Below are 13,320 nucleotides of genomic sequence, written 5' to 3'. Positions count from 1 at the left end.
CTGATCAGTTTGAAGCAGTAAGAGAAAATGAATGAATGAATGAATGAATGAATGAATGAATGAATGAATGAATATATTATTGTTATTTAGAACACAAGAAGATTCTTTTTTTCACAAGAAGGACCATTTTTGCTGCTACATTGAACAAAGATATTAGAACCATATACAATCAAGAACCCTTGTAGAATTGTGTAGGTAAATGCATGCTTAGATGTTCCTTATGTGTGATTCAGAATAAAAAGTCCCCCTCCAGTCAGTTAAAACTCTTAAACAGATTTTTTTAACCTGTTGCTGGTATTGAATTCAAATTGGGCATAAGAAACAATAAAAATGTGTTAAAAATCTGTTTCAACAGTTGAAATATTTTGTTTGTACAGTTTTCAGTTGAAGGAGTTGGTGTGTTCTCCCCGTGTCCGCGTGGGTTTCCTCCGGGTGCTCCGGTTTCCTCCCACAGTCCAAACACACACGTTGGTAGGTGGATTGGCGACTCACAAGTGTCTGTAGGTGTGAGTGAATGTGTGAGTGTGTGTGTTGCCCTGTGAAGGACTGGCGCCCCCTCCAGGGTGTATTCCCGCCTTGCGCCCAATGATTCCAGGTAGGTTCTGGACCCACCGCGACCCTGAACTGGAGAAGGGTTACAGATAATGAATGAATGAATGAAAGTTTTCTGTTGAAAATAAGGTTTATATGATATGCACATAGTTGCATTGTTTTTGTATTTTATTTTTGTCTCAGCATTTTTTGAGAATGTGGTTTGTGTATTTGTGTGGTATTAAATTTGTTTTGTTGTATTTTGTGGAGTTTAATCGTGCTTTGTTAATTTGTATCTCTGTGTTTGTTGTGTTCTGTTGTATTTACTGGCGTTGTTTCAGCACGTTGCGGCTCCGGGGCGGTCGGTGGCGGTAAGGCGACAGACACTGGGCTGAGGGAAAACACCACTCCGAGCCGAAGAAGAGCAGTAAGGCGGCTTGTAGGTTGAGCAGATGGTGCGAATGTGCTGCTGTCAGACTGAGGGGCGATAAAGAAGCGGTTCGATGTTGAACCAAAGCCGAATAAGTTCGTTTTACTGAAAAATGTCGGTGATGTTTGGTTAGATCCGTGTCCAGCGCAAACGGCTGTTTGGAGAACGGGCGCTCGAGCGCAGAGTTACCGCCAACTCAAGAGAAATCACTCTCCGCGGTGAGTTACCGTTACTAAGGCACCAAACAAAGGCTCACTACTACTGGAACCGGTGTTATTCTCTTTTGACCGGTTAAAACACACCGAAATGTGGCTTTCCTGCTAGTTAGGATTTTATGCGGCTAGGAGAAAGCTACAGACACAGTAAATGCTAGCGAAGCTAACGTTAACTTTGCCCCTTGACAGACACAAAGAGTGAATTGTGTGGTCGCGTCCAAATCCACACAGGGCTGCCCCACACAAACTGACAATGGACGCATTCTCATTGTGAACTAATGTTTTAGACAGTATTTTGTTGCTCTTGTTCGCTGTTTGGGGCGTTTCCTATGTTTACGATGGTAATTTTGTCTCATTAACGTAGACTGGGACAGGAAAGACATTCTAAACAATTCATTTAACTGCACTTGCTTCTGTTAAAAAACTAAAACTGTTGAAATAAGATGGACAGTCCATCAAAAGTTCCCACTGTAATTTACTCTCACTGTTAGAGGCTCTGTTAAATACATGCAAACATTGTGCTTGTTGACAGTGTTTTCTCTTTCCAATCTGGTTTAGGCATTAGCCAGAATGTCCAAAGGGAGCCAGGAAGCATATGTTGTGAAGTTTGTTGAACGTAATGGGCAGAAAAGTGACCTCGCTCTCAAAGCCTATGAGGTACAGTAAACAAATATGGTGATGAAAAAAGTACCTGAAAGGTTGTCAGTTTGATCAGCTGGACTGGAAGTGTCCTGAGAGGAGATAAAAGCTCATGTCACATTTCAGTACCATTCCTGTGAGGGTAGGATAATAATATATATATGTCCAAACTAACCTTGAACAAAACAGTATCCTAAATTAACTTTTTTTTATTTCAAACTGACCTTTAGTGCATTGTATTTCTTGTTTAAATGAAATGAAAGAAGTAATGATGCCTATGGCATGTATTGTTGAAAGTACAAGATATGTAGAAATGTATTGTCTGCATATTTGCTATACATTTTACATAGTGATTTAATGATGCTCTCCTGCACTAAAAAAAAGGAAATCTACTCATCAGCTAAGAATCAAACACCAACAACATACTTGTAATGATGACAGCAGGCAAAAGAAAATGTCTGCATAAGGTAGAATAACTAGTTTGCTTAGACAAGGCTATAGGCAGTTTAATGACCTAACATAAGTAGATGTCCTAAGATCATGTACTGTTGCGTTGTTGTGATTACTTAGCAAGTGTTTTCTCACTTGTCTGTGCGTTTAGGCAATAGTGAAACTGCAGTCAGAGAAATACTTGCAGACCATTGATGAAGAGACAGCATTGGAGCTGGGTCACAATGACAAGTCCTTATATGTCTTCAGCGACTTCACTAGCAGTGCATTTGAGCACTGCAGAACGGTGTGTTTGCAGTTTTTTAAATACTTTTTTTAATTATATTCCTATTACTTATCTTTTGTAAGTTACATAACAACAGTGTTATGAGATTTGCCATACCTAGGACAATATCTGTTTTTTTAACTGGCATCACGTATAACTAGCGATATGATGCTGTTACAATGTTCAACCTTGTTCTCACTTAATGTACGTTTCTCTTCTGGTTTGTTCTGCAGTTGGGCTGCAGGATAGTGAGTCCTCTGGTAGTTCTCTTCTGCCTGCAGCAGCAGAGATGTGTACCCAGGGCAGAGCAGCCAGTCTTCAATATGGCCATGGCTGATGTAACAGTGTCCTGCACCAGTTTGGACAAAGAAGCACGGGTTAGAAATGGGAATGAATTTTGTGACAGATGAAATACTGTAGTTTAGCCCCGTTTACTTTATAATGGGATTATTATATGGATTTCACATTGGCAATCTTTAGAGCACTACTTATATGTGTATGTGTGTCTAACAGACAGAAGTGATGGACCTGGTCCAGTTGATGGGTGGGCGGGTCTACCGTGACCTCAACGTATCTGTCACTCACCTGGTGGCTGGAGAGGTGGGCAGTAAGAAGTATGTGGTGGCAGCCAGTCTGGGGAAGCCCATCGTGCTGCCAACATGGGTTAAAGCATGCTGGGAAAAATCTCAAGATAGGTAGGACTGGTTTTGTTTTGAATGCTGTTAAAACTGTAATTATGTTTTTGACTTGATATCCAAAAATCAAACTTGAAACCGGGTCAAATTATTAAACCGTATACAGGTGATAATGGGGTCATGATAGTATTCCATTCTTAGCTTTCCAGTTCATTTTTTAAAAACATGAAAAATGGGATTTTTGTTCTAGAATGAGTGTCCTAAAATCCTGTTTAGCTCTTAAGGGTTAACAAATCTTCTGAACACTGAATTTAGAAACAGTTAGCAAAATAGTGAATGAGTGATTGAATATGTGAATGTTTTGGTCCAGTTCTATATAAAATTTAATTAATTTTCTCTTTTCAGTCTGTTTCGGCACTCAGACCTGTGTTTGGAAGACTATGTTTGTCCTGTGCTCAAAGGCTGCACAGTGTGTGTGACTGGTCTTGACAGAGTGGCACGCAAAGAAGTGCAGAGGCTTTGTGAGCTGCATGGAGGCAACTACACTGCTCAGCTCAAGATGAATGAATGTACTCACCTCATCGTCAGCGAACCCTCAGGTAATTCCTCAAACTTTTAAATCTTGACGTGCAACTGCCCATTGCCTTTATACAAAAGATGTGTCTGTGTGTGCTTTCAGGTCAGAAGTATGAGTTTGCGAGGAAGTGGAATGTGTACTGCGTTTCTGTGCATTGGCTCTTTGACAGCGTTGAGAAGGGCTTCTGTCAGGACGAGAGTCGATATAATGTTGGGAGGGAAAAGAAGAAGGAAGAGAAGTCAGAAGGACCAAACACCTCCACCCCAACTGGCTCCAGCAAGAGCAATGGTGTGTTTCCAAAGAAAGTCTGACCCTTTTGAGTAAAATGGGTGACACAGAATATGATCCAGATTCTGACTGATTAATGGTGTTTGAGCAACTCAAAGAATAATCTGTTTGTAAATATTTTATAAATCAAAAATACCTAAGGAAAATTGTCAGGTTTTTGTGTTTTTGTGTCTGATGGATGTGTGTAATGTAAACTGTAGTGCATCAATCTGAAAGTAGCTCTAATAGCTTCCTGGATGTGCTCATGTGTATGACATACGAATTAATATATTTCTGCAGATGGGCCATCATTGCTTGGACTGAGCCATATCTCAAATCTCAGTATGAATGTCAATGAAACAGCTATGACCACTGCAACAATGAGTCGAATAGAACCTGCGGACCCCATCGATGCCTTTGACGTGACAGTTTGTCCAGCAGACGACCTGTTAGACGGCTGCAAAGTGAGTTTGGTCCAACTTTTAAATTTGAATGTCATTTTATAATTAAATTATAATTTGGATTGCAAGGCATATCATATGTTTGTTGATGTTGCAGTGTGAATGTCCACAATAAATATACCACATTCATTTTTTATGTAAGGATAGAAAAAGATGTTCAAAGAATGCTGTCTTTTTGTCTAAGATTTTAAAGTGTAAAATGGTGCTTGCAGTTCTAATGTAGTATCAGTGTTTCAGGTAGACTTATTTTGGACTGTTGTGAATATAATAATTTAATTCTGTTTACACAACAAAATAATAAAGGCTAGATAAATAAATAAATGTAAAAAAATACATATATAATTTTTATTTTCAGACATAGAGTTTTGATTCAGAATCAATGTGAAGTTCAGCTTGATGTTATATGGTCTTTTGTTATTGAAGATACTCTTTTGTTATAGCTCTATCTGTGTGGCATTTCTGGGAAGAGGCTGGAGAAATTGCGTCGGTTGGTGAACTCTGCTGGAGGCCTGCGCTTCAACCAGCCAGGAGAAGAGCTCACACACATAGTGATGGGGGAACCAGACCAGGATGTTAAAAACTTTCTTGCTAAAGCCACCCACAGGTTAATCCATACATTAAAAACAGACAGTTTCCCCGTGATCTGTGAAGTATCCAGTGTGAATTAATGAGCTTTGGCTGAAAGTTGATCATTGTAATTGACTGTTCTGAACAGGGCTGTTTTTAATAGGGATATGAAAAATTGTTGTCTGTTTCCTGTGGCATTTTGACCAAAGCATGTCACCACAGTTTTATTAAGATGACAGGGATCTGTAGGCTTCTTTTTAAATGGAGAATATTTACATTTGAGTTGCTTGGATATAAATTTCTGTTTTTAAATCCTTTGTGTGTGAATGTTCCTCCAGGCCCCATGTGGTCACAGTGCAGTGGCTGCTGGACAGTTTCTCTCGTGGGTCTCTGCTTCCTGAAGAGAGTTACTTTCATCCATCCTTCCTCCCTCCTGCCCCAGCTGCAGAGGATATGCCTCCCCTTCGCCCTGTAGCTCCACGGACCTCCAGACCCTCCTTTGCTCTTCCTCCAGCCCCCAGCCCTACTCGACAGGCCAGAGCAGAGGAAGACCTGCTCTCACAATACATGGACAATGACCAGACTGTTGGTGTGTTGGGTTCTGCATGTTCAAATTTCTGAGAACATACACAGCTTGAGTCGTTTGCAAGAGTTTGGGTATCTTTGATCAAATGATGTGTTTTGTTAATTTCTTCTTTGACATTTAGTACTGTAACTTACAAAGAAACATGGGCTGTAGTTTCCGGAGTTATGGAACATTTTATATTTGGTTTCCTCCCTTCGTATTGTAACTCACTTAATACTCAGGACGTGTTCACAAGTATTTAAACAGAAATTGCATATTTAATTGCTTTGTAGCTTTGAAGGTATAAAAGGTGGTATTCAGAGGTTTTTTAAAGGTTTAAAAGGTAAAAAAAAATCTCTCAATTTCTTTTTGTCCCATCTTCTTTGTCTTTCTCTAGTGGAGTTGCCTGCAGTCCCAGATAACAATAACAAGACTCAGAACACCGTGCTGCCAAACCCAGGACCTCCAGGGCAGAACTCCACTCTGGGTGAGGCCTCAGATGGAGGTTTGTTCAGGGGGAAGCGCTTCCTTCTGGTGGGGTTTGGATCGGAAGCAGAGGATCAGCTTTCGTTACTGGTGGTGGAGAACATGGGGAAAGTTTTGCTCGGTCGCTTCAGAGGTGTGGCTGATTATGCCATTGTCCCTTTGCTGGGGTGTGACGTGGAGGCCACGGTGGAAGAAGTTGCCACAGAGACTTGGCTGGTGAGAGGGGAAATATGTTAATGTTGTAGTGTGTATGTTTATGTGTGTAACAGTTTATGGTCAATTAGAAATTTTTAACAGCCACATTGTGGCCGATTTTCATATGAAATAACATTTTTGTGCTTTACTGAACCAAATGGGCATTTAAAGGCCTATACAGGCCAATATTATCTGCATCGTAATGTTGAACACAGACTTGCCAAAGTAAAATTAAAGTGCTGATTACATTTTGATGAGCAGACATTTTATAATCCTCTCTAGAGTGTGTCTTTTCGTAAAACAGTCTGTACTAATTGTGTATTAATTTGGTGTAGTACTTCACCTTTATCTGTTGTGTTTGATGTGTCTGCATGTACAGGCCATGTGTGTGGAGCAACAGCGTATGTTGCCACTGACCTCTCATCCCCTATTCACTCCTGTGGCAGTGAAGGATGGCTGTTTTCCTCTCAGAGACTGTGTGCTGTCAGTCAGCCAGTTCACTGGAGCTGAGAGAGAGTCCCTCATAGAACTTGCCAAACACCTAGGAGCGAGGTAAAGACACACACCTGTGTCTGTGTACAGTTTTAGACATTAATTTAATGTGCTGTGTTATAGCAAAAAAAAAATGGTTGGTTTAGAGAGGTTTAACTCATTTGCTTCTCCTCTAAGTTTTATTAGGAAATATTGAATCAATTTTTCACAGAAGCATTCTTTCTGGCTCTGTAGTGTTCAGGACTACTTTGTCCGCACCGCCAACCCGAGGAAAGGTATGTTGGCCAGCACTCACCTGGTACTCCAGAGTCCTGAGGGCACAAAGTACCAGGCAGCACAGAAATGGGGCCTGCCTGCTGTTACACTGCGCTGGGTCCTAGAGTCCGCCAGGACAGGGAAACATGCAGAAGAGGTGCGGTTTCTGGTTGAACTGCCGCCATCTCCAGGTAAGAGGCAAAATAAAGCAGAACGCTACAAAACAGTAGACATCAGCATCTAACAATGTAAAAAGCTTTTGCTTTATCAGTTTAGACACTTAGCTTTGGTGTTTAAATGAGGAGATCAATATGGCATGTTCTTTTAACTCCAAAAAATGACCAGGGCACAACTAACCTTAATTTTTTTTTTCCTCCACCTTTCTTCAGAGCATACTGAGGACAGTTTTATTGGAGCATCTCAGAAAGCCCCAGCTGCCCCTGTATCTCTACGGCTTTCTCCAGAGCTCCCTCTTCTGCCTCCTCAGAACAGTGCAACCGTCACCCCACTGGACACTAGCCGTCTACAGAGCAGAGCTGTCCATTCAGTGCTCCGCAAAATGAAAAAGGGCAAAGAAGAGGAGACGGAGGCCACAGCTCCTGCCCGTGACGAAGGAAAAGGGAGCATGCAGAAAGAGGGTCCTCTTCAGCTGGACACGCCATCTCGCTTCCTCAGTAGAGACAGACTCTTTGGACCTTCCTTTAACACCACGGTCAGAGCTTTTTAAATTTTAGAAATCCCTCACCAATCAGTGTGTTGTCTGAGTGCCAAAGCCTTGTTCAAACTGAAATGTGGAAACAGTGAAAATCTAAAGTTTTTGTTTTAATGGAATCTGGAATGTGGGAGGAACAGTAATTACTTTTAAAAAGAAGTAAAATACAAAATCTGAGTTGACAATTCATAAGAACATATCTCACTATTTAATAGATCTTAAAAATGGCTGGAAGAAAAATCATGTTGTATCAATAGTCTTTGTATATGTATTCTCTGTATTTCAGGACGTGTGCGACCATTTAAAAACCCCTGGTAATAAGCCTCAGCAGGGTCAGAGGACAGAGACACCACTGAGTGAGGTCATCGAGAGGAATTTAAAGGCTGCTGTTGCCAATAGCAATCGTAGTCATGCCATGAGTCTTGCCGCCCTGACTGCAAGTCCTCAACTGGATAAAGAGCCAAAACCTCAGGTACACATGCGCGTATGAATCATATATACATTTTCTAAATTGATGTATAAATACACTACAAATTGTGTTGTTGCTAACACACCTTGAAGTTAATTGCTGTCTTGAATTGAAATGAAACAAACCAAGGATGGTCTCTAACCTTTGTAAAGTACTCCATTGAAATATCAAGATTTCTTTCATTTACGTCAGATATTACTTTTTTTCAGAGATAAAATCTGTACCTGAGCCAAGAAAGCCTGGTTCTAACTATGTTTATTCAATGTGTTCATTTGTGTTTTCTGCAGCTACATGACAAAGCTTCAGCCCCTCTGACTGGGGTTGTGGTGTGTGTGAGTAAAAAACTCAGTAAAAAACAAAGTGAGCTTAATGCAATGGCTGCGTCCCTTGGAGCTGACTACAGGTACCTTGAAATCTTCCACATAATTGTTTCTCTTATTTAATTTTATTTTATTTGATTTACTTTTTTTACTTTACAGACATTAGGATAAATCAGTTGTACATCATGAATTGTAATATCTAAAAAATGTTTAGTTCACTTCATTGTTCATTGTTTGTGGTTATTAATAGTAACCTGTGTGTTATAGATGGTCTTGCGATGACTCGGTCACTCACTACATCTACCAGGGCAAAGTGGGTGACAACAGCAAAGAGTACAGAGCCGCGAAGGAGAGAGGCCTGCGCATAGTGTCACAGCATTGGCTGCAGGCGGTGTGTAAACCCAGCAGCACGCACTCAAACACAGAGATCCATATGGAAATGCTTATCTTAGAAAACCTGTGTGATTGGAAAGTATGCCTTTAGAGTTCAATTCTTAATTAAATTAAATTCTATTTTTCTGATTCCTTTCAGTGTGCAGAGGAGCAGAAGCGTGTGTCTGAGTCACTCTATCCTTTCAACTTTAACCCCAAAATGAGCTTGACCTTGAGTCAAGTAACAGACAGCACTCAGAGGTCGCCTCCTGCCCCAGTTTCACACATCAAGCTCAGATCTTTCACAGAGGAAGAGGATTCTTTGGTAGGACCTGGTCCCCATCTCGAATTTATTTCTTTGCACAGCCTATCTATCATGCTTGACTTCAACCAGCTTTTGGCATTGATATAGGTTTATATCTGTGATCTTTTGCTTTCTTCTGAAGAAGGTCCCTGTGGAAAATATCACAGACATCTCTACCCCGCAGCGCTTGAGTGTGGTGGAGCCCGAGAGAGAGCAGCAGCCCAGCAGCACTGAGAGGAGAGGTATTAATGCACACAACCTGCTGCACACTGAATACTATTGCACTCCACTTTATTTTTTTTTTATTAAGTTTTCTGTTTCTCAGACCTGTCCGAGACTCTGGAGATGAGGGAGAACTTGCAGAGGCAGCTGCAAGAGATCATGTCTGCCACCAAGTTAACCAGTGGCCGGAGAACCTCATCCAGATTGACCCGGTTGGGATCAGGTGGGCTGGATTCACCCCACACTCCAGAGAACCTGGGCAGAATGGGCAGACGCAGCCGGACCATGGAGGCTTTACGGTATTCACAAACACGCAGCTAACATGGAGAAAATAAGCTGCTGTAGCTATGTAGATATTTTTATTAATATGTTGTTGTTTAAATTTAGTGGTGAAGGTAGAAATATTTTCCTTGTACGCATATTAAAGAGACCTTATAATCATCTCAGAAATAACTGTCCTTGTGTGTGTGTAGGATGTCACGTCAGGTTTTAACAGACATGAACACCGAGGCATCACAGAGTGAACAGATCGTGTGGGATGACCCCACAGCAAGAGAAGAGAGGGCAAAACTGGCTGATAACCTGCAGTGGCCAGGCAGTCCTTCTCAGCATTCAGACCCCCTTACCATCCTGCCCCCACCACACACTGATGAACCCCAACATACCAGAGAGTCCATGACTGACTCAGAATTGGTTGAGATGGGTAAGTGCTTTAAAATGTGGTTTAAATGAGTCCTATTGGTGTCAGTTAGGCAGTGATGATGATGACAATAATAATGTATTATAATTCTTCATCCTCATCCTCACAACAGCTGCCTGTGAAGTGATAGAGGAGCAGATGAGACCAAAAGTGACACCGCCAAGGGTTACCATAGTCCAGACGGACCCCAAAACCCCAGAAGCCCCTAGTATTGCGTTCCCCGTAACTAAACCTGCAGTGCCACCTGAACCACAGTTAAGGGTAAGCAAGGTTTATACACATTATTAACAAAGCCACATGGAATAGACGGACTGATGTACAATGAAAGGATTTATAATTGGCTTCACTCCATGGATTGTCTTAAATTTTGTTTCACTTTGGCTGCACTTCCTTTTTTTCCCCTTTGTAGATCAGTGAAGAGGAGCAAGAGGAAAAGGAACAGGAGCCTCCTCGGTTTCAGCTGTCCTCTCTGAGCCCACAGGAGCGTATTGAATACAGCCACCTTATAGAAGAGTTGGGTTAGTGTAGATTTAGTAGATGTATGTATAGGTATTTTCACTTTGAAAAGCCACAAACCACTTTGCAGTTTTTCATAGCAACACAAAGAAAACATTATAAAAATGTATGCAGGTGGGATTGTGCTGGAGAAGCAGTGTTTTGACCCCAGCTGTTCTCATGTCATCGTCGGTACCCCTCTGAGAAATGAGAAGTTTCTGGCTGCCATGGCTGCAGGCAAATGGATCCTTAATCGCTCATACCTGGAGGCTTGCCGTGTTGAGGGACGCTTCTTACCAGTGGGTGTTCAGGTCTTTCTGTATTGTTGTTGTCTTGTAGAAATGTTTTGAAATTTTTTCTGCCACTCATCTGTTATAACAGTCATCTGTGTTTGTTTTTAGGTTTTTTTGCATCTGATAATAATAATAATTCATGTAATGACTGTCTTTGTCTCAGGAGGAGAATTTTGAATGGGGCAACTATTCTATACTGGATGCTGTATCCAACATAAGCTCTCAGCAAAGGAGACTGGCACTAGCTGCTCTGCGATGGCGAAAATCATTACAGGGGCGCACAAATAAAGAGGTATAAACCTCACATTCATTCTTTCTCTAACACATTCCTCCGAACATGCACAAGGTTTACACTGTGTTTATTTCCCTAGGGTGCATTTGGTGGCTGGATTGTGATGCTAAATATAGACCATGCTAGAGATGCTGGATTCAGAAGATTGTTGCAGTCTGGAGGAGCAAAGGTCTCTATTCTGCCTCTTCTAGACATATAGCATACTGCTGTAACATAAATTTAGCAGAAAACCTATACACTGTAGTGTTTTTCATGCCACAGGCATTTATCACTCTTTTGCATATCACCTCTTTCTCTTTGCAGGTGTTACCTGGACCCTCTCCCTCTCTATATAAGGAGACCACACATCTGTTTGCAGATTTCAGCCGGCTGGGGCCAGGTGATACAAGAGTGGATGTAACAGAGGCTGTGGCTCATGGCGTGAAATGCCTCAGGCCTGAATACATCGCTGATTATCTTATGCAGGTCAGAAACAAATCCACTGGGTTTGAGGTTTGCAGATTCTCCAAAAGGGGTTGCTACAAACACTAACAAAATAACTCCAAACACTATATAGAACAGTTATATATTATATCTAAATAGAGATAGAACAGTTGCTTCTGTTCTGTACTTTTTTTCTGGTCTGAGATTATGAAGGTAACCAATCCAAAAAGATATTATATATATAACAGATTAATATAACAGATTCGTTTTTCTTTATAATTTTTCTTCCATTCAGGATCCCTCACCCCCTATGGATGCATACTACCTTCCTGGAGCAGCTGCAAATGGTCTTCCCAAAGGCTTGGACCAGACCACTCCCTCACGCAAGCGTAAAGCCTCAGGAGATGCATCAACTCTTAAGAAGAGCAGAGTTAGGTGAACTGAGCCTCTGCCCGTTTTAGCTGCTAATGAAATTACGCGGTCCAATGTGAATTCTGAATGTTTTATTCAACTGTTAATGTGTAGATAGGCTTAAATATAAATATATGCATGATTTGTTTATTAAAAATAAATGCACATTTGCTAAAATAGTTTATTTTTCCAGCGTGTGAAGAAACATGGCTCCGGAACTGTTTATAACGGATGGGCAGTTTAAGCCTAACTGTGGAATCCGATTAATTTTTAATCAAAAGGCCAAATAAACACTGTCATTTGGTCTTTTGATTTACTTGTTTTTACTAGTTACAGTTGCAGAGGTGTTATAATAATATTACATCCTCTTGTCACAAAGGATTCTCTGAGCACATCCGCCTATATGATTCTTTCATTATTCCATTTCGTTTACCATATTTGGAAAGAAATTTAAACCCAGAGGGCTTTGATCACAGTGACTACGATGACTGGAACATAATCATTTAGAATATAGTAATGGTTATATGACATATAATAAATATGATTTGATTTCCAGCCAAATATGGCTGTGGACTCATCCCTTCCTTTCTTTAGCTACAAGCCTATCATTTTCTGGCCACGTGAATCACACAATTATTCAGGACCAAGTCCATATAGCAGAATTGTTTGAGTGACATTTGTTGAGAACAATGAAACGGAATCACTGCTTTATTGCTTGCATTATCGCTCCGTGTCCAGAAGAGGGCGAACAATAGCAACTTTAACTGCCTTTATTTTTTGATTGATGCAAATGTGCTTTCGTTACATGGATTCATTACTTTGCACAGTGACATGCAACATATTTCTTGCATATATTAACCCTCCAGGGCTCCTGCTTGAAGCTCATTTGCGTATTCTGACAACATCTGACTGTGACAGTCTCTGGACGCATACATAAATGCACTATGCTGCCATGTATTTATTGAGAAGGTTCTGTGTATGGGCAACACATTAATGTTTTTATAGAAGGAGGAGAAACATTGCTGTGTTTTGTTTTCACACATTTATCACTGATGTTACAGAATTATTTCAACATCAACTAACATCAAACCATTGTCTTCTTAAGAAGCGACTGCGCAGGATAGGAACAAAACTCCAGGGTTTTGACTTTCCAGGATGCCTCCACAGCAGGCGGTACCATTTAATACACCAGTAAGCAAAGTCATGTGAAAAAACAGGACAAGCTTGTATGCTTTCTGTTGGGCTTGGTAAGCAAATGCAGAAAATGTATTCAGTGT

General features: G+C 40.9%; 1 protein-coding gene across 2 annotated transcripts; it reads left to right on the top strand.

Annotated features, from left to right (window-relative positions):
* The first annotated feature begins 888 nt into the window (after positions 1-888).
* On the top strand, positions 889-13,033 carry topbp1 (DNA topoisomerase II binding protein 1). 2 transcript variants are annotated; one of them, XM_066646826.1, is made up of 28 exons: positions 889-1,179; positions 1,735-1,833; positions 2,417-2,551; positions 2,764-2,907; positions 3,044-3,225; positions 3,571-3,764; positions 3,845-4,030; positions 4,310-4,473; positions 4,911-5,074; positions 5,376-5,626; positions 6,000-6,304; positions 6,663-6,835; positions 7,010-7,221; positions 7,420-7,742; positions 8,029-8,214; positions 8,499-8,614; positions 8,799-8,922; positions 9,064-9,228; positions 9,353-9,449; positions 9,533-9,728; positions 9,903-10,132; positions 10,242-10,390; positions 10,539-10,647; positions 10,760-10,923; positions 11,081-11,209; positions 11,289-11,378; positions 11,513-11,674; positions 11,928-13,033. In XM_066646826.1, the coding sequence occupies exons 2-28, from the start codon at positions 1,747-1,749 to the stop codon at positions 12,069-12,071; spliced, it is 4,581 nt and encodes a 1,526-aa protein (XP_066502923.1). In that variant the 5' UTR covers positions 889-1,179; positions 1,735-1,746; the 3' UTR covers positions 12,072-13,033. The 2 variants fall into 2 exon arrangements, with proteins under 2 accessions (XP_066502923.1, XP_066502922.1); XM_066646825.1 differs by having other exon boundaries at positions 9,350-9,449.
* Positions 13,034-13,320: the final 287 nt, after the last annotated feature.

Source organism: Hoplias malabaricus, chromosome 1 (assembly GCF_029633855.1).
Source record: "Hoplias malabaricus isolate fHopMal1 chromosome 1, fHopMal1.hap1, whole genome shotgun sequence".
NCBI classification, from domain to species: domain Eukaryota; kingdom Metazoa; phylum Chordata; class Actinopteri; order Characiformes; family Erythrinidae; genus Hoplias; species Hoplias malabaricus.
Note: the sequence above shows the minus strand (reverse complement) of the source record. Positions and strands in the feature narration are given on the sequence as shown.

What these genes read in the sequence shown, in the direction of transcription:
- topbp1 (XM_066646825.1), top strand. Translation starts at nt 1,747, where the DNA reads ATGTCCAAAGGGAGCCAGGAAGCATATGTTGTGAAGTTTGTTGAACGT. An exon ending in CTTGCTAAAGCCACCCACAG is followed by an intron (nt 5,075 to 5,375) that starts GTTAATCCATAC and finishes ATGTTCCTCCAG; the next exon opens with GCCCCATGTGGTCACAGTGC. An exon ending in AGGGGCGCACAAATAAAGAG is followed by an intron (nt 11,210 to 11,288) that starts GTATAAACCTCA and finishes TTATTTCCCTAG; the next exon opens with GGTGCATTTGGTGGCTGGAT.